This window comes from Euprymna scolopes, chromosome 5 (assembly GCF_053919585.1).
Source record: "Euprymna scolopes isolate OS-2025 chromosome 5, ASM5391958v1, whole genome shotgun sequence".
NCBI lineage: Eukaryota > Metazoa > Mollusca > Cephalopoda > Sepiida > Sepiolidae > Euprymna > Euprymna scolopes.
Window position 1 is genome coordinate 17,437,895 of NC_136486.1, and position 20,759 is coordinate 17,458,653.

Below are 20,759 nucleotides of genomic sequence, written 5' to 3' on the forward strand. Positions count from 1 at the left end.
CTCTGCTTGGCTATTTAGTTTCACTCTATTTTTTTTGTAGGGGCAATGGTGTGATAATGGGGGGGGAGTTAGAGAACTTACAAATATGCAGCTTCAATGAAGTGCTTCACGTTATTCCTCTGCAGCAGTTTGTCTGGACTGCGCTTGTTACACATGTGTGTTAGTCTCCACATTCAAGGGTTTACCTTAATATTTCAGTTGTTTTCATTATTGTTGTACGTCTCCTTGCTTGGATGGGTTCATCAGCTTATATGTCCATATCCTATAGGATTTTGTGATTCTCGTTTTCAAGTACTGTTGCCGGCGTATGTTTGTACCATTTGTCTGTGCGTTGCATAATTCCCAGTGTTCTGTCGATCTTTGCTTTGATGTGGTTGGTTCTTATCGAGTTAACTTGTGCTGCGGTTATTAGGGATTCAGTTTCTCGGCTTATGTGTCCTTTTCGCATCCATGTCCAAGTGTTTTCGTTATTTTTATCTTTTGCCATCCTTATGAATCTTCCATCTAGTTGTTTTTCTTCACATTTTCTTTTCTCGTCTTATTCTTTATGGCTTGGTTTTCTGTTTTGTTGATTTTTTTTACTCGCTGCCATGATTATCCTTTCCGTGTTTTTGTGCGATATGTATTTTTCTAGTTCTTTTTTGGTGTCATGCACATAGTCTTCTATACAAACTTTGCAGCAAATTCCCCCCACCCTTTGCGATCAGAGCCGCCTATCTCCCGTATTCCCTCTTGTGACTGAAAACACACTAAGAAATACATACAAATGTCTGTGCATAATGTTGCCAACCTTATCATAAACATTGATTCTAGTAAAACACTGGCCCGGACAGCATTCCAGTCATAATGCCCAATGTCTCCTGTGCGTCATGTGTGAGTTGTTGGAAACTGTGATAAACAGAGAAATGGTCAACCACCTTAAAAAAAATAACCTTCTTAATGACATGCAATATGGTTTCCGTTCTGCGAGATCTACAGCTGATGTACTAACTGTTATATTACACAGAATTAGTGAAACTCTTGACGAGGACTTCGTCCCTAGAGCAATAGCTCTTGACATATCAAGGGTTTTTGATGGAAAATTGCATAAAGGCTTACTTCACAAGATCGCCAGCTATGGAATAGCTGCGAATGTCTTCTCGGTTATAAAATCCTTTCTCTCTGATAGGCGTATAGGAGTAGTCATTTATGGACAGAAATCAGATACTCATTGTATTAACGCTGGCGTCCCTGAAAGTTCCATCCTGGGTCCAATCCCGTTCCTGATATTTATCAATGATCTCCTAAATCGCATTCTCATGTTGTTCGTAGACATTTATGAAATCAACACGACAATATAAATGCAATGGCCATTAAATTTCTGATTCCCTTATTCTTGATCTTAAGAACGTGGTGCAATGGAGAAAAAGGTAGCTGGTTAATTTTAATGGATCGAAAACAAGCTATCCTCCTTTCATCATAATCGCTCTGATCCCCACCATACCCCAATTGAAATGAATGGCTTTCGTCTTGGGGGAGCCCCTCGTCTTGACAAGCTTCTGTGACTGACTTTCACTCCTGATCTGAAATGGAACACATACATCAAATCTGTTGCCAAGATGGCTGGTAAAATGGTTGGATCACTCTACCGCTCCAGTAAGTACCTCACTGCCGATGTAATTCTCTATCTGTATGTATATTGTGCGCCCTAAAATGAAGTAATCTTGCCATACCTGGGCAGAAGATGCTCGGCGCACCATATCCTGTCTTGATAGAGTACAACCGCTTTGAAACCTAGTAGTCGATGTCCTTTCTCTTCCCTGCAACCTCTTTCCCAGAGAAGAGACGTCGTGATCCTGTCTCTACTCTATCGCTATTTTCATAGCAAGTGCTCGACCGCACTTTAATCTATGGTTCCCTCTTTGCCAAACTTCCACAGAAAACACTCTAATAGCTATAACAACTATATATGAGTTTCCCCACTCTCTACCAGCGACTAAAACGCAAATTCCATGAACAAAGCGTGGAACACTGTTCTTCTGGCGTGGAATACAACATGGTGGCTTTCAAGTCTGATACAAACAAATTCCTGTTAAGCCGTCCTCCTAAACAATCAAATTCTACCCAATTTACATCCATAAGTGATTACTACACCTCCACCTTACATTCATTAACACTTATCCTCGATTAACCTTCGGGCCTTGATAAGTGGTTACTCCCAAGTTATATATATATATATATATATATATATATATATATATATATATATATATACATAAGGTAGGTGAGCAATCTTTCCAAGGCTATTTCAGCGATCATCTTGTCACGAGACAACGATAGCATACAATGAAAATAAAATTATTAGTGAAAATAAACAGCACTGATGAATTTAAAATGGCAAAAGACGATTAAAGTAACACTTTAATTAGATATACGTGTATAAGACGATTTAAGCACCTCGTGGGAGAAAAACACAGAAGGAAACGAGTCACAGTTCCACAAAGAGATTCCATGCTTTTATCAATTCCTTCTGCCGGCACAAAGAAAGTTTATGAATGGGGATAAAGCCAGATTCCAAAAATGTTTAATGTTTTTTTTAATCCACTCTACGTAGTACATCAAACCACTCTATTTTATAGTTATTGGCACGCACATTTTTTTCCAACCGAATGTTGGCCAATAGCAAAGTTAAAAGTTTTAGTAGAAGGGAAACTCACGGGTCCTACCCTTCCCTGCCCTGACTAATCTTCGATATAATGTTCTGGTTTATACGAGTCTGTAAATGCAAAGACGTCCGCCACAATTAACAGCATCACACTGGCATTTAAATTGATAAACAATATTACTGTTGTGGATGTAGATTAAACAGTCCTTGTGAAAAGAAGAAAAGACAGGTCCCGTAGTATGTACCAAACGCAAAGAAACAGAGTACAAGTAATTAATATTACTTATAAGAATCTGTTTAGCTAATTTTGCATCATCATCCCTTATCCATGATAATTTTTAAAAAGACGGAGTATTTTTAAGGCTTTGAAATCTGCAAATTTTTTGTTAATACAATCATTAATAAGGTCTTCTGGATAGCAGTTATTAATGAATATTTTTCTGATCTTATCTTATTCGGAGTCTAGTCGATTTGGTAAACAAATCACGAGAGTTCAATGCACGAATTATAAAAATTTCATGATTTCAGTACACATACAGACCAGCAAAAGTCGGCATTCATGTAAATGGTAATGAGAAAGCTATCCCTGTAAAACAGAAAGTCGACTTTTACTGATAATTTGGAGAGACATGCTGTCATTCGAAATCCAGGGTATCCCCTTTCTTATTACTAACGAGCAGTCATTGATAATAATTTGCGTGAAAACTTGACTACAGCTTTATTTTAAAACTTTTAATGAAAATGTCAGTTAAAGGTAGCTTGATTATGTAGTAGAGCTGACATCTATTCAACCTTCAGCTCAATAACCGATTCGATACGGATCCGGAACTGAGAGTATGCCTTTTCACAAGCGCTGGCGGGAGCTCGCCGAATCCAGCTGGCTTTGGTGTTATAGGAGGTCATGTTGGTGATGTTCTCGATGTATTACCAAACGAAGTAGTTCAGCAGGTTCATGTTGGGGGAAGAGGAAACACAGTAAGAGACGGGTACGAAGTCATAGCATTCCTTCTCAAACAGTCCTGCTGCCACACTCAGCAGCCATCTAATTGCACCAGGCGATCACCACACTCTTTAGCACATCCAGGTTTAATGTTTACTTTCAAGCCGACTTTGAAGATGTGAGGTGCCATGATGTGGCCCTCACTTGAGACCACACAAAAGACAATAAGTGTGGCCGGAAACTTCCTTGAACTGTGTGCTCAAGCGTTGAACCGTCTGGATTTGCATTTTGAGAGTGCTGGCAATGGTTCTGTTGTTGGATCGGTAGAGAGCATGAATTGTACAGCGGCGCATCTCCAATCTCGCGCGTTGAACATTCTGTCACTTTCAGACATGACGGATGGCTTCTATCGCCATTTGGGATTTATGCACAATTTGTTAACTAGTAGATGGTTTGCAACAAAAAAAAAAAGAAAACCGGTTTTTATCAAACGGAAATGGAATTATGTCGTCTTTTCTAAGACGACAATTTTATCGTTGTTCCCTGTATTTTATAATGTTACCATTGATGTTATTTTATTTTTTAATTCAACATGTTTCGAAGTAAATATGATCTTTATATAGCCAAAATAAAATTTGTACCACAAAATAGACATATATGTGCATGTGTGTGAGTATGTGTGTGAGTATGTGTGTATATGTGTGTATGTGTATGTATTTGTGTTTAAAAATTCCTCTTCTGTCAAATGCTGTTCAGCTAAATCCGACAACGCCTCAATTCGCATACTTCCCAAGAGAATATTTTCGGGAGTTGCGTAGCAGGGATTGGGGTGAGTGATATTCTTCGGGGTATTTTTCTTTCTTTCTTTTCGTCATGTTTGTTGTCGTCTGAATTCTTGTTGTGAATAGAGGCATCTTATATACAAAGGCAGACGAAACTCCAATCCACACACTTCCCTACTCCACTTCCACCCCGGCCTTGTCATCCACCTCCATTCCAGCCCCGAACCTCTTTTCCCGTGACACACCATTTAAGAGAGCGACCCTCTGGCTAACGATGGCAGAAACAAGCTGTACTCGATGGCACCAACGTTCATGACATCTGACAGAAAGAAATACCCTGACACGTTCAGCTGGGGTGATGCGAGCAAACCACGCACGTTGATTAATATTACCTGTCTGCTTGAGCGGTGTGCAGTAAAGGAAATACCTCTGACCTCCCCTTCCCCGTACTAGCTTCTAAACCTCACCTTTTTATCGCAGAGTTTCTTATTTATCTCTCCCTTACGGTTAGAAATGTGGCACAAGGGTCTGAAAGTGGGAGTTAAGAGTCAGCACAAACGAGGAGGACAACTCTGATCCGCAAAAAAAATGCCTAGACAGTTCCGTCAGCATTACCAGGAAGGAGTGCCTCAGGCGATTAGCAATTAACTAACCTTTTTCTTTCTTTTGAGAGGCTAGACCTCCCAGAACTTCACAGTACCAGCAACATAACGCAATTTCCAGGGAAAAGGTCATTGCAGAAATGGGCTAGATTTTCTTAGTTTTGGTGACGAGGAAACAAGTCCCGAGGCGAAGAAGGGGTCTCTAGATTTCGGAAGATTTTCTATGTTAATAGTGTCTTTCCTCGAGCTTCTTGTTTCCTCGACGTATCAATATGCAGAAATCTAAATGTCATGTGAATAAACATCTTGCTGTCCAGCTGCCTAAACAGATTGCCCCTATAAATTTGGCATTACCACAGTAACCCTTTACACTTCAGGGCAATACGGTCTTGTTTAATATGAATAAAAGTAAAAAGAAAATGCCGGACAGTTTAAATTGCTGAAATAGTTGACGATTGTTTTATTGAAATCCATACTAAACTATAATTAGTGCAAAATTAATTTGACAATATTACATTGACCCTTCAAGTATTTCTTGATAGAAAGCAGACTGGCCTGCTTTGGGTAGGATTGAAACCGCTATTTTCAGACAATGCTTATCTTGAACCGTAGAGACTCAACTACTCTATCCACTGCGCCAGAAGATTAGTTGGTCAAAAACATGGTGAGACAACAACTATGAAAAGTAATAATTACTAGTGATACAGTTACAAGACTCAACATTCCTATCCCGTCGCAGTTAATCACCTAAAGAAAGCCAAAGTAATGAGTTGGCCGAAAAGTTGTGAAGCAGCAACAACTATGAAGATGAGGATAACAATCCGCAAATAAATAAATAAATACACAAATTACTCATCCCAAATAAAAAAATATATATTATCTTAGCTAATTGTTTAACTTTTAACTTTATTTTCCTTTTTAATGAAATGAGTAACGCAGACGGACAAACATCGAGGTAGGATTCCACTTAAATTATTAGTTGTCTTCATTATTAGCGGTGTCTCATTCGCACGTCTTCCACTGAGAAACTGATTTCAAAAACTTCAGTTTTCTCTCAACTTTATAAATAAATTCGCCATTCGTCATCGTTCGGCGCGTGTTTTGTCTACCGTTTGACCGTTACTCCTTGCCGCCATTTTAACGTCACGTATCTTTCATTCTACCTTGGAAACTTTATAGGTCTGGATTATCATGCACTCAGTGTTACCCTTGTAAAAATTCACAGGTTAACTTAATCGATACGGTCCCTAACTAGTAAGAACGAAAATAAGACGAGGAAGAAATGAAGAAAAAACTTTCTTTTTATATCTTCTTTCCGTCCGAATGGACTAGATAGGCTTGCATTGCTATGGCAACTGAACATATACATTCCTAACCTTAAAGTTTGATCTTTCTAATGGCGATATTCACGGTTTAAAATTCTCCCTCTTTTCGCCAAAATATTTGAGTCCTTAATTAATCAAGCTCTAGTCCACCACCTTGCAGCTGCTAAACTTCTGTCTAACAACCAATATGGATTTAGGCAAGCCCGTTCTACTGCAAATATTCAAACTGTAATCTCTGAACATTTATACCAAGTACTGGATAAGGCAGGGGAGGAGATATATTTAAGGCTTTTGACAGGGTATGGCAGGATAGTCTTCTCATGAAAATAAAATCCTACGGTATTACTGGACGAATGCTCAGCATAATTAGATCATTCTTAAATGAGAGAAGAATCCAGGTTGTCCTCTATTGGCGTATGTCCAAAAAAGTTGATATAAATGCGGGTGTACCTCAGGGATCGATCCTTGGACTTTTATTATTTCTGATATTTATAAATGACTTACCTGATAAAATTGTCTCTGAGATGGGTATATTTGCTGACGACACCACGCTCTATAGCAAAAACGTGGGGAAAACTAATGAGCACATATCTAAGGTAATGGCCGAATACACAGCCACTACCATCGCTGGCAAGAGTCATTAAAAGTGGTGGTGACTGTAGAAAAATAAATTGAGGAGCACAAAAGATCACTTGTCTTCAAAATTTTTTTTTTTTAATATTTCTTTTTTTTTAGTTAAAAAATAGAAAGCATTACTTTTGGAACGATCCCTGTAATTATCGTCCTCTGTTCAGTCTTGAAAAACAATGGATACTCCCTGTACGGGTGCTGACGCGTACAATTATGAAGCAATGATTGGACAATATCTCACTACATTATTGTGAGATAAGCGTAGGACATTTACAGCACCTGGTATTCCTTCATGGTCACCCATTTTAGTATTGATCAGATCAATGTTGCTTAACTTATCTAACGGGAACCGACATGTTAACGGGATCATGCCGTAATATATGATGTGGGTGTATATTAGTATGCATTTCAACATTTAATAGGTAATTTATGTTTTGGTGAAGGTCCATAAAGCCACCCAAATTACTGATCCCTTTAAGTGCGAATGAGTCACGTGTAAATGTTTCTTTATCTTACTAGCTATACTATTTCTTCCCCTGCTATCATTCACTCACCGTTCACTTGTACGTTCTGGATCATAATGTGTTTAAAATAAATCAGAAATAAGAATTGTCTTCATCAGCACTCACCGTACGCAGACATACCGTTCAATACACCAAAGAAAGACCAAAAGAACAGGCGAAAATAAATAGATAACATATATATCTTACATACATACACACAGAGCTTGAATGTCTACTACAGAGAGTTTGAATTCCTACAGGAGAGGGTTGAATGCCTACGGGAGAGAATTTGTATGCCTACTGGAGAGAGTCTATTGACTAATGTTTGAGAGCCTACTGGAGAGAGCTCAAATGCCTAAGGGAGAAAGATTGAATGCCATACGGGAGATTCCTTGAGTGTCTACTGGAGAGAGCTTGAATGCCTACGGTAGAAAGTTTGATAGCCTACTGGAGAGAGCGCCGAGAGTAGAGCTTGAATACTTACGAGAGAGAGCTTGAATGCCTATTGGAGAGAGCTTGAATGCATATGAGAGAGAGAGAGAGCGTGAATGTCTACCGGAGGGAGGTTGAGCGCCTACCTGAGAAATTTGAATACTTACTGGAGAGAGCTTGAGTGTCTACTAGAAAGAGTTTGAATACCTATTGGAAAGAGCTTAAATGTCTACAGAAAGGGCTTGAATACCATGGAGATAGTTTGAATAATTACTAAACACTGTTCTCGAGTGTCTAAGGTCGACAAGAAAGTTCTTGCGGTTTTTAACTTTTAAATTCAGATGAACATATCTGGGCTTAAAAAAAAAATGTATTCATCGAAATAAGCACCATAAGAATAAACACACTTTTGCCGACGCAAAACAAGTGTATTTATGCCAGTAATGTAAAAAAAAATCTTGCGTTCTGGTGGCGATGAAGTCACTGAAAGCATTTTTTATATCGCTTAGATTTTTAAGCACTTCTCACGCAGAAAATGTCTAGGTGCTTGAAAAAGTGGTAGTCGGAAGATGAGAGGTCTTGAGAGTATGGCGGATGAGGCAGAGTTTCATTCGTTCAACTTCTACATAGCCGGTTTAGCAACGTGCTGTCGGGCATCGTCGTTAAGGAGAATTGGGCCTTTTTCTGTTGAGCAACGCTGGGTGTTATTGTCGAAGTTTCTGATGCATTTCATCCATTTCTTGACAGTACTTCTCCGTAATGGTCTCGCCTGCATTCAAACAACTGCAATGGATGGGACCACTGAACCATCAGCATGACCTTCATTTGGTGCAACTCTGACTTCAGTACGTGAAGTGAAGCTTCGTCAGCGTCTAACCACTGAAATGAGCGTCGCCGGCTGTCGTAAAGCACACACTTTTCATCGCAAGTTACAACCCGGTCGAGAAACGAATCGTTCTTGTTGCATAAAAGAAGGGACGATGACAGTTCATGACGGAGTTTCTCTCGGTTGTCGTTCAATTTGTGAGGCACCATTTATAAAGTTTTTCCGTTTTTATAATGTCTCTCAAGTGGTTGGAAATCGTCGTATACGTTACGTCTAATACAGAAGCAAGTTAGCTTCGACTGAGGATCTTAGTTGATCGTTTTCAACATCCAATGGCAGAGCACTATGCTAATCATCTTCAAGACTCTTTACTTACCCGCCACGAAATTTCTTAAATCGCCATTGTACTGTGCGTTCAGTAGTGGTTGATATTGCGAGATGTTTCAGCAGCTTTTCGCCCTAGCTTGAATTGAAATAAGAAAATGGTGAGAATTTGCTTATTTTCCATCTTGTATTTAACTTTCTGAAAAGAAAACATAATTATTTTAAAACGACTAATTTATACGATTAGATAGAGCGAAAAACGCCTTTTTAAATGATATATAAAGCAAAGGTATTATAATGAAAACTTATTTGAAAATAGACCATTTGAAATTAACATTTCAGATTCTGCAAGAACTTTGTTCTAAACCTAATATGTGTGTGTGTGTGTGTGTGTGTGTGTGTGTGTGTGTGTGTGTGTGTGTGTGTGTGTGTGTGTGTGTGTGTGAAGAAAATTAACTACTGAGGAATAAAATAAATTACATTATTTATTGCATTATTAAATGTTAAAAGACAGAATGAGAGAATGGGAAAAAAGTAGAATCTGTGATTAATATTTATATATATATATATATACTAGTAGGGAGACCCGAGGTTGTACAGGGTTGAATAATTAGCAACGATTTTATTGTATACGAGATAGATAAATCACCCATTTTCCAATAAAATTGATCGATAGCCTGTTCTTATTGGGAATCCACCGCGATACATCGGGAGGAATCTTTACATCCTTTTACGCAGTGACTTTGTCTATATTGCAATGTAGAGAACCCACTGCGCTCTTTATAAAAATTACTTTCATATAATGGCTTGAATTAAAGTTTAAAATGCAGTAGTCAAGTGTTATGGTTCAATTGAGCTTTAAAGAGAAACATTCATAGAGTGTACTGAACGCGCCCCTGTCTCATCAAACAACCCACTGTTTGTTTATACATATACCAATTCTGCTTGTGCGATGATAAAACTTCTTAAATGCACTTGTGATGTTAGACTGTATAAGAGTGTTATCTTTAGTCAAAATAGTTTTTGTTTAATTGGATTTTTTTTCGATTTTCGATACTTATTAGGAGCTTTTCCGGTACTATCTAAGAACATGTACAGATGCATAAAGTACATTTCTGTGAAATTTTTAAAGGAATTGCCAAACTGCTTCGAAGTCCATAAGGAACAAACTCACACGCACTCGCACACACAGAAAATATGTTATATATATATATATATATATATATATATATATATATATATATATATATATATAAAAGTAGAGATGTTCGTCTTTAATATAAAATATCTATAAACTTGGGTGTTTAAAGAAAAAGTAAATACAAAATCAAATAAAATTCAGGTCCTAGATATGACCTAAAACTATACCCGATGGTGAGGCCCCACCTTGCGGACTTTGGGGAGTGTGGAGCCACCCTTTAATTACCATTGATCCCAGGTCCACTCTGATCCGGAGTGGTAGTACCTGTTAGGGTTCCAACTATGGGTTAAATAGAATCTAACTTAAAAAAAAAATATATACTCCATTAAAAATCGTTCCTCAAAATAACTAGATTCAGCATTAATTAACCTGAAAAAGGTTGATATGCCGTAAAACAAAAACAACCAACCAAATAAAACTCAGAGGAACGAAACATGTAAACACAAATGCTATATTACTATTTACGTACATACACACGTAGACTGTGTCTGTGTGCGTATGCAGAATTAGTACAAAATTTATTGTTTGGCAAAGGAGTATAATTAATATTTAAAGTTTTTTCGTTGATCAAATAAAAATTCATAAAAATCCAACTACCCAGGATCTGATGAGTCATTCATGGAAAATTCGTGGATTTAAAAAAAATTATATTTATTTGTCAAACAAGAAATTTGATTGTAATTCTGCATAATTTAGAATTTCCATTTATAGTATTGCTCTATCTCGTATATTGAGCTTTTTTATCTGTTTGGGATTGTTTTATAAATATTGATACTAATATTTATTTGGACTTTAGGTTTACTTTATTATACAATCTGTAACTTATGGCATTTAGTATTTCATTTAATCTAATCACGTTGTATATATATATATATATATATATATATATATATATATATATATATATATATATATATAAAAACAGAGATGTGTGTGCCACAGACGATTTCTGATTGGTTAATCCAATAATCACATCTCCTAAAAAAGTATAGTTCTTACGCTCTTAACTTTACCATAAAATATTTTGGTCTTATTTATTGTCCATCTTGGAAAGGTTTAATTTTTTTCTAACTTGCCATTTACAAATTACAAAAATACGAAACTCCACAATTCAACCTCTGACTCAACGTCCGCCATTCACACAACAAGAAAGCAAACGCGGTACAGATTATTAGTAGTACTACTACTACAAACAGTACAGCACGAAAACACGCGCACACACGCACACACACTCACGTCCACTACCGTTCTTGGCTACGTCACGTTGTTATGGCAACACGATAAATACACAGTAAATTTGATTTTCTTCATTTCTACGCAAATATTACGCAAATATAAATCATATAGAATATCTGTATGAATATAATTACACGTAATAGTTAAATAAAGATGATCATCGTATAAGATAACCGAAAAAGAAACTAACAGGGAATTTGTATAAGGTTGTATTTTCTTTTTAAATAAATAGAAAAAGGGGTGTTGATAAGACTATCGATACTTATACAGTCTAGTGACGACATTAAAAAATGGAAATATTGAAAAAGAATTTTATTGTACGTAACTGTTATAGACTGAAGTTCTCCGAAAAAAAATTTCACTTCATTTGATCAAGTGGCTTTGTTCTTACAGCGAAAAACAATTATTTATCACGACGACGTCAACGTGGCCATTTTGGAAATGTACCTAGCAGAATACCTCCATTTTAGGCCAAATTTCGCAATCTAGCCTTTTTTTTTCTCGCCATATTGAGATGCGCACAACACATCTGCAATTTTTTTAGGTTTTTGTTTTTTATATCTGCAATTTTTTTGCGTTTTTTTTTTTTTTAAATAAGAATACTATTGAATATGCAAAGAAATTGAAGAATGCAAAGAATTGAAGAATTTTTATACGAGATTATTTTCGAAACATGCTCAGTTGGACACGCATGGATAACTTCGAAACTTCGCTTATTTACTTCTGTTACAAATTAGAAAAAAAAAAACCACCCCAAAAATGGCATCTGTCTTCGCAAAAAAAAAAAAAATCTCATTCTGGTGGGGGGGGGGGGAAAGGGCTAGATTGGCCTAAAATGGAGGTATTCTGCTATGTACGGCAGTTACCTGCCCTTGGGGAATTCCTGGGCCTGCAATAACATTTCCAAAACGGCCACGTTGACGTAGCCGTGATAAATCATTGTTTTTCGCTGTAAAAAAAAACTACTTGATCAAATGAAGTGAAATTTTTTTTCGGAGAACTTCAGTCTATAACAGTTACGTACAATAAAATTTTTTTTTCAATATTTCCATTTTTTAATGTCGTCACTAAACTGTATAAGTACCAGACTATCAATACACACAAAAAAAATATAGATTTATTTTTGGGTAAAGTTCCCCCGGGTTTTCCTTTCACTTCAGTAAATAATGGTCTTATGGTGTTATATATATGGCGTACTATTATCCTTATATATATGATGTTTATGTTTATAAGTTTAAAAAAATTGACCATTTTTTTTTCCTCAGCATACACTTCAAAACACCTGGGCAACGCCGGGCACCGATTGCTAGTATATATATGTGTGTGTGTGTGTGTGTGTGTGTGTGTGTGTGTGTGTGTGTGTGTGTGTGTGTGTGTGTGTGTGTGTGTGTGTGCTTACGCGCATGTGTACTAATATGATTATGATGTAAAGAGAGAAAGAAAGAAAAAGAAAAAGAAAGAGAGAGACAAAGAAAGAGAAAGAAAGAGAAAGGGAAAGAGAGAAAGAGGGGGTGAGAGATAGTTTGTTCATATTGTCAACACACGATTGCTATAATAGAAGCAGGAATTAATTTCTTTGTTGTGTTTATAAAACTTTCTTTTCTTTCTTCTTTCCGTATTTGTTTGCAGTGTAAAGGGAAATGTGGTGACTTGAGTTACCAAACTCGTTTTTATTGGTGTCATTGGCGAAAGAGCGGCGCATTCGCCGGCAAGAATTGTTACCTCAAGCCCCGACCCATGATGAAGAGGGCATGTCGCGTACCTCCTTGCAAACTCGGTAAGTTAGCAACATGATTCCACGTCCGAAACAAATCCGCTTGATCCCATGCAAGGATACTTCCGCATCTCCCAATTAAAATTATTGCAACATACGAGGTGCCTTCAACAAGTTTCCAGACTTTTTTGTACAGGCATTTAAAATTGTCGCAAACTCTTTAAAATTTAGTATGTTATTGCTATAGATCTTATGAGATTGACTGCCAAATTTTTATGATTTCAGATTAAAATGAATAGCTACAGCACGGATTGGAATACGTCCTACTAAAGCATGAGTTTCACAGCTGGTGAATTTCAAAAATGCGATATTGACGTGATGACAATTTGAAGAACGGTATGAAATAAAATTCTGTTTTAAATTTAGAAAAAATGCCACAGAAATGTGTGGAATACTTCAGACTGTTTTGGAACCACTTTGCATGAATTGAACGTCAGTTTTTTAGTGACATAAGAGATTCAAGGAAGGCAGTGAGTCTATGAGGTATGATGAGAGGTGTGGTTAGAGTAAGGAAGTCAGAACACCAGATTTGATTAGCCAAATAAAGAATTTCATGGATAAGGACATGAAGACAGTTCCTCGCCCTCCCTTTAGTCCAAATCTTGCTCCCTGTGACTTTTGGTTATAGCATAAGCTCAAAGAAAGCCTTAGATGCTGTCGTTATGAGATAATTGAGAAGATGGAAGAGACTGTGACGAGGGCCATTGACGCGTTTACACAAAAGGACTTTCATGGGGTTTCAAGAAGTTGGAACGGTACAAGTGCATTACAGTCGGAGAGGATTACTTTGACGGGAACTAGAGTTTTATATATTTGTACTATCAACAAAAGTGTCCATACGAAAAAAAAGTCTGGAAACTTATTGTAAGCAGCCCGTAATCTACGCATATTACATGTTGCCACTTGTCAATTTCGAAAGCAAATGTAGACCATTCGCTGACAAACAGTTCAAAATGTCTCAGGTTTTTTGGGTTCTTGTCCAGAAATCCCCCGTATTACAGAAGCAAAAATAAAGAAAAATCTGTATGACAAAACGAAAATATCATATTCCAAAAATTACCTAAATTCATCCAGTAGTTTTTTGGGTTTTTTTTAATAACAAATCGAATTTTATGAGTATTCTAGACGTGACTCTCTCATCTGGTAGTTTGAAAAAACATCTCAGAAAACAAGTTAAATAACTCAACAATGATTCATATTTTTTATGTAATGCCTGCAAATTCCCATTAATCGCTTAAAATTATTTTCTTTATAAAAAATATAACTACTTGATCAATTTACGTGATTTTTGGAATATGATATTCTTGCTGCTTCACGACTAAGCACATCATACATATTTTTTCTTTATTTTTTTTAAATTTTATATAGGGGGAATTCTGGACGAGAACCCATTATTTTAGGAATAATTTTAGAGAGTAAGAATAAACTAGCAATATTCACCCGTCTTTTTTAAATATAGTGTTGGATTTAAATCATTTAAAATATAGTCTTCATTACATTTTGTTTCTTGAACCAAAAGTTAAAAATATCATTTGCAATATGAACCATTTAAAAAAAACTGTTAGCGCGATGGTGTTTTCTTTTAAAAGATACTTGCTGTCGCTGTGTTTCTCACAGAGCTGTAAAACGGCAAGTAATCAATCGAAACTAATTCGTTTTTATTTAATTATTTGAAATCTTGAAAATGATAAATAATTATAATTTAAATACATTTTTCTCTCAGATGTTCTTTATTTAATTGTATTTTGTTTTTGATTTTAAAACAAAGAAAATCTACAATTTTAAATATTTTTGTGATAAGGAATGATTGTTCATATTATTTGGATTAATATAACTACTGTTCTACTCTTGAGTGTTATTTTTTTAATTTATTTTTACTTATAACTAAAACCTAAATACGAATCCTAGGAGGTACGTAACTAGCCGTTTTCAAATATCAAACATGGTAACTTAAATGCTTGAGGAAGGTCGGAGGTTACATCGACTGAAACGTTGTGCAAATAACACTGATGATGAAAACAGTAATCAGATTAATTCAAATTATACGATTTTTTACGATTTAAAATATATCAGTTATTTCATGAACCTAACAGATAATTGTACTAGTGACCCTAAATAGAATCGAAGGAATGTTTCAATGTTCTTTTAAATATTATGAAAATGTAAACCTGCAGCACACAAACAAACGGTGACATATATATATATATTTATATATATAGTGGAGAGAGCACCCGTCATTGCCCGGTCGTAAAATGTGCTTAAATATGTTTTAATTCGTGTAGATTACGTATTTATTATTACAGAGCAAATTCTTAATTGGATATAATATTGTGCCTAATATATAGTACTGATTTCTAAATTTTTTTTTTTAATGACTTGGGTGTCATCGGCTAGAATCGAAACTAAAACATTTAGCGCTCCAGCCGCGTTCCCTGTCGTTTGAGCTATCGTCGGATATATAAGAATCAGTTAAATCAAAACCACTACAAGCTATGAATGAATTCGTATAAATAATACAAAACTACATACACCTGAAAGTATCTTGTACCTCTATAAGGCCACCATTCGCGCATGTATGGAGTACTGCTGTCACATTTGGGCCGGTGCATCTGCTACTGGACAGGGTTCAAAAGAGAGTCGCCAACCTGATAAGTCCTGAACTGTCATCTAGGCTTCAGCCTCTGTCCCATCGACCAACTGTTGCATCCCTTTGCCTGTTCTACAAGTACTTTAATGGTGAATGTTCTGACGAACTACAAGCACTTGTATCCCCTCGACGTGAACACCACCGACAAACCTGACAAGCAGCTAAATCCCACCCCTTCACAGTAGAGATCCCTAGATGTAAGAAAACCTTCTACTCCAATAGTTTCTTCCCCAGAACTGCTAGACTTCGGAACTCCCTTCCGGGATTATGCTTTCCCAACTGTACTGACATGCAGAAGTTCAAGTGTAATGTGAACAGACATCTTGCTACTCATCTCCCTTCATAATATTTCTGCAACTTATGTCCCCGATAGTAGCTCCCTATTTCAAAGTGGCACTGTGCCTTGTTTGGGGTAAGAATTGAATAAAAAAATAACTAAAATGTTTTCACATAGACACACACGCATGCATACATTTAGTGTTTTATATATATATATATATATATATATATATATATATATATATATATATATATGCTAGCAAAAGTACGCGTCGTTGACTGGGTTCAAAAACAGTCTACAGAAAATGGACTCTGATTTATGAAAGTATGGGAAGGGTTGTAAAGAGATTGCTTCGAATTTGGGGGTATCAAAACCAAAGCAAAATATAATGAAAGTAAAAATAAAATAGATAAACCCCATAATTTATTATACCATACCTGTTCACACTGAAACACTTATCACAATATTCTGGGGATCTATATTAAAAAACCTTGTTAAACTTTGTGACATATTTCCATTCTATGGAGGTCGGGCGCGAACGAACACCCCATAATTTTATTATACCATATTTCTTCAAACTGAAACATAATTATCAAAGTATACTTATGCAGATAGATATGAAAAGTCTTTATTAAAGTTTGTGCCCATTTCCATTCTATGGAGGCCAGGCGCGAACGCAGACCCCCACAACTTTATTATACCATCCCAATTTAAGTTAAAACATGCTTATCAAAGTATTCTTATGTACATCTATATCAAAAACACTTGTAAACATTTTTTTTTTCATTTTTAAATTTTTTATTTCCATACTTTGTGGACCAGGCGCGAATGCAGACCCCACAATTCTAATGAACCACCGTTCTGCCAGATCAAACATACCCATTCCTGTGTCTCGATACATCTTCTATCATTATATGTAATCAGTTTTTTAAAATAATCAACCATATAGAAGCCTATTCGTGACCAGACACACACACACACACACACACACACACACACACATTCAGCTTTATATTATAGATATATATAATGATTAGCCTGTGTTGTTTGGAAAATAGGCACACATTTTTCTGATACCAAAGGTTTCGATTTTTCCGATTCTCGATTCTTATTCCGATTAATCGTGCCAACACTAATATATATATATATATATATATATATATATATATATATACATATATATATATATATATACATATATATATATACATACATATATATATATATATATGTATGTATATATATATATATAATGATTAGCCTGTGTTGTTTGCTTCTTATTTCCTGCAAAATTTCACTAGAAATAAGTTATATCTTTTAATATACATTCTTCTGTGTATCACTCTCTTACGTCTTAGAAGTAGTTAACATTTGAGGTCTTTAATCTTTCATCTCTACGTGAACCTTTATCGCCCATCTTGAATTTATTTTTATGGGTTGCGTTTATTGCAACTACACACTTCCACTAAATTACGTGTTAATCGCTGCTTTTCCTTTCACTGTGAGTGTATCATATCGTTCGTGGTGAACGAGATAAGATACAGGAGTTAGCCTACGATTAATAGTGTACTTAGTCTGGATTGAGAACGCTTTCATAACATCTGCACCAACAATACTGTAAAATTAGATACCTACAAATGAACATTAAACAACAATTTTAGAACAAATTGAGTTTTTTGCAGCCACCCAATAGCATCGGGAGCTCGGCGAATACTCAGCAGGTGGCGGGGATCAGACTGGCTTCGGTGTTGTGGAAGGTCATGTTGATGATGTTCTCGGCGTATGACCAAACGAAGTAGTCCAGCGGTTTCAGGTCGGGGATGGAACGGGACAGTGAGAGAAGGGTACAACGTCGTAGCACTCCTTCTGAAGCCTAGCCTGGGTCTTTTTGGACGTGGGCCGACGCCGTGTTCTGCTGCCACCTCTAGGGTCTGCCAACGGCCACATGATTGTACCAGGGTATCCTCACACTCTTTAACACACTTTAGTATTGACTTTCAAGCCGACTTCAAAGATGTGAGGTGGCATGATGTGGCCCTCACTTGAAACTACACCAATGACAATAACCGTGGGTTGGAACGTTGTTGAGCCGTGCACTCAAGCGTTGAACCGTCCCGATTTGAAGTTTGAGAGTGCTAACAATGGTTATGTTGTCATAACTTGGATCGGTAAAGAGCATACTTTGTACAGTGGCGCATCTCCGATCTCGCTCGTTGAACATTCTGTCAATCTCAGGCATAATAAAAAGCTCCTATCGCTCTTGGGATTTGTCTTAGTTGGCTGGTTGGTTTTTAACAATATGTTGTTTGCTGGTTGGTTTTTAACAACATATTGTTAGCTGGTTGGTTTTTAACGACATATTGTTTGCTGGTTGGTTTTTAACGACATATTGTTGGCTGGTTGGTTTTTAACGACATATTGTTGGCTGGTTGGTTTTTAACGACATATTGTTGACTGGTTGGTTTTTAACAACATATTGTTAGCTGGTTGGTTTTTAACGACATATTGTTGGCTGGTTGGTTTTTAATGACATATTGTTGGCTGGTTGGTTTTTAACGACATATTGTTGGCTGGTTGGTGTTTAATGACATTTTGTTGACTAGTTAGTTTTTAATAACATATTGTTGGCGAGTTGGTTTTTAATGACATATTGTTGGCGAGTTGGTTTTTAATGACATATTGTTGGCGGGTTGGTTTTTAATGACATATTGTTGACTGGTTGGTTTTTAATGACATATTGTTGGCGGGTTGGTTTTTAATGACATATTGTTAGCGGGTTGGTTTTTAATGACATATTGTTGACTGGTTGGTTTTTAATGACATATTGTTGGCGAGTTAGTTTTTAATGACATATTGTTGGCGAGTTGGTTTTTAATGACATATTGTTGACTGGTTGGTTTTTAATGACATATTGTTGGCGAGTTAGTTTTTAATGACATATTGTTGGCGAGTTGGTTTTTAATGACATATTGTTGGCGGGTTGGTTTTTAATGACATATTGTTGACTGGTTGGTTTTTAATGACATATTGTTGGCGGGTTGGTTTTTAATGACATATTGTTAGCGGGTTGGTTTTTAATGACATATTGTTGACTGGTTGGTTTTTAATGACATATTGTTGGCGGGTTGGTTTTTAATGACATATTGTTGGCTAGTTGGTTTTTAACGACGTATTGTTGACTGGTTGATTTTTAACGACATATAGAGTGTGTTAGGTCATTTAATACCATGAAAATGTATTTATCGTAGATTCTTATATGTACTAGAGTCGTTTCAAATGTAATGGCTCCTATTTTTTATTCTGCCCTAATGGATCAGAAGAGATTGCAAATTTGAGTGTAATGATTACTTAACTTATGCATTAATGACCTAAAAGTGTCAGATCTGTGTTGCAGATATTGACGGTATGAGACTCCTTGAATATAACCCCCTTTCATAGACATGCGTCAGAAGCAGGGATGCGTCTGTTTATTAGTGGAAAAAGTGCGTTGAGAATGGTGGTGCCTATTGAGAAAAAATTCTGGAGCACAAAAAGTCGTTCAGTTTAATGGTACCACTTCCGTTTCGTAGCTGTTCAACTTTTTGAGTTCAGGTGAAAATAGAAGACTTTACTTTTGGAACGACTCTTGAAGGTTATTTGCACTAGTCTTGAGTCAAATGAGTTCCTTTAAAAAGAATATATATATATATATATATATACAAGTAGGGATATTTTGGAGGTAATTAATTAGATTTTAGTATCTTTCAAATTTTCTTGTAAAGTCTTGTAACTTTAAGAAAATTGAATATATTTAAGCTTTTTAAACAAAATCTTTGATATTATATGTTTAACAGTATTTTTATCTGGTTTGTTTGGGATATATATTAGTCATTCATATGTATTTAACGATGAAGAGTGACTGACACGGTATGCATGTGAGAGTTTCTTCTCTCTTCAGGAGATACGAATAAGCTTTTTTATACTGGAGGGAGTTACTACTTATCAAGGCCTAAAGCCACGCGATAAAAAGAATGAATAAGTGTCGATAGACGGTGCGACAACATCGTTATGATCTGTAATGCCTTTGTGCTTGTGTGGTGATAATAGCTTGAATTTAAGTTTAAGATGCACAAGTAAAGTATCATAGTTCAATTGTGCTTAAAAATAAACATTCATTTCGAACGCATTCCTGCTATATCAAAGATTCTACTGTTGTTTTATATGTTGGGCTTCTAGGCTTGTGTGGTAATAAATCTTCCCAAGTGCACTTGCGATGTTAGACTGTATAAGGTGTTAACTTTGGTCAAAATTGACTCTCCACATTCCAATTCAAAACCTATCTAAGAGCACTGCCAAATGCATAAAGTACATTTGTGTGAAATCTCATAAAAATCGGACCAACCGTTTCGGAATCCATTATGACAAGATCACATACACCCATAGACAACCTTCCTTTCGTATATATATATATATATATATATATATATATATATATATATATATATATATATATATATATATATATATATATATATATAAAAATGATAAATAATAAGAACAGATTTGCAAAGTGGAGTTATACAAGCGGTTTTTATTGTTCGGTGGAATAATTCAAAGATGGTTATATATATATA

General features: G+C 36.0%; 1 protein-coding gene across 1 annotated transcript in view; it reads left to right on the forward strand.

Annotated features, from left to right (window-relative positions):
* Window positions 1-20,759, forward strand: part of LOC145276711 (ADAMTS-like protein 3) — a 583,334-nt gene that overhangs the window by 560,960 nt on the left and 1,615 nt on the right. Inside the window, exon 15 of the mRNA XM_080127906.1 lies at window positions 13,075-13,222. Coding sequence (XP_079984032.1) covers window positions 13,075-13,222 — 148 coding nt within the window. The remainder of the gene's footprint in view (window positions 1-13,074; window positions 13,223-20,759) is intronic.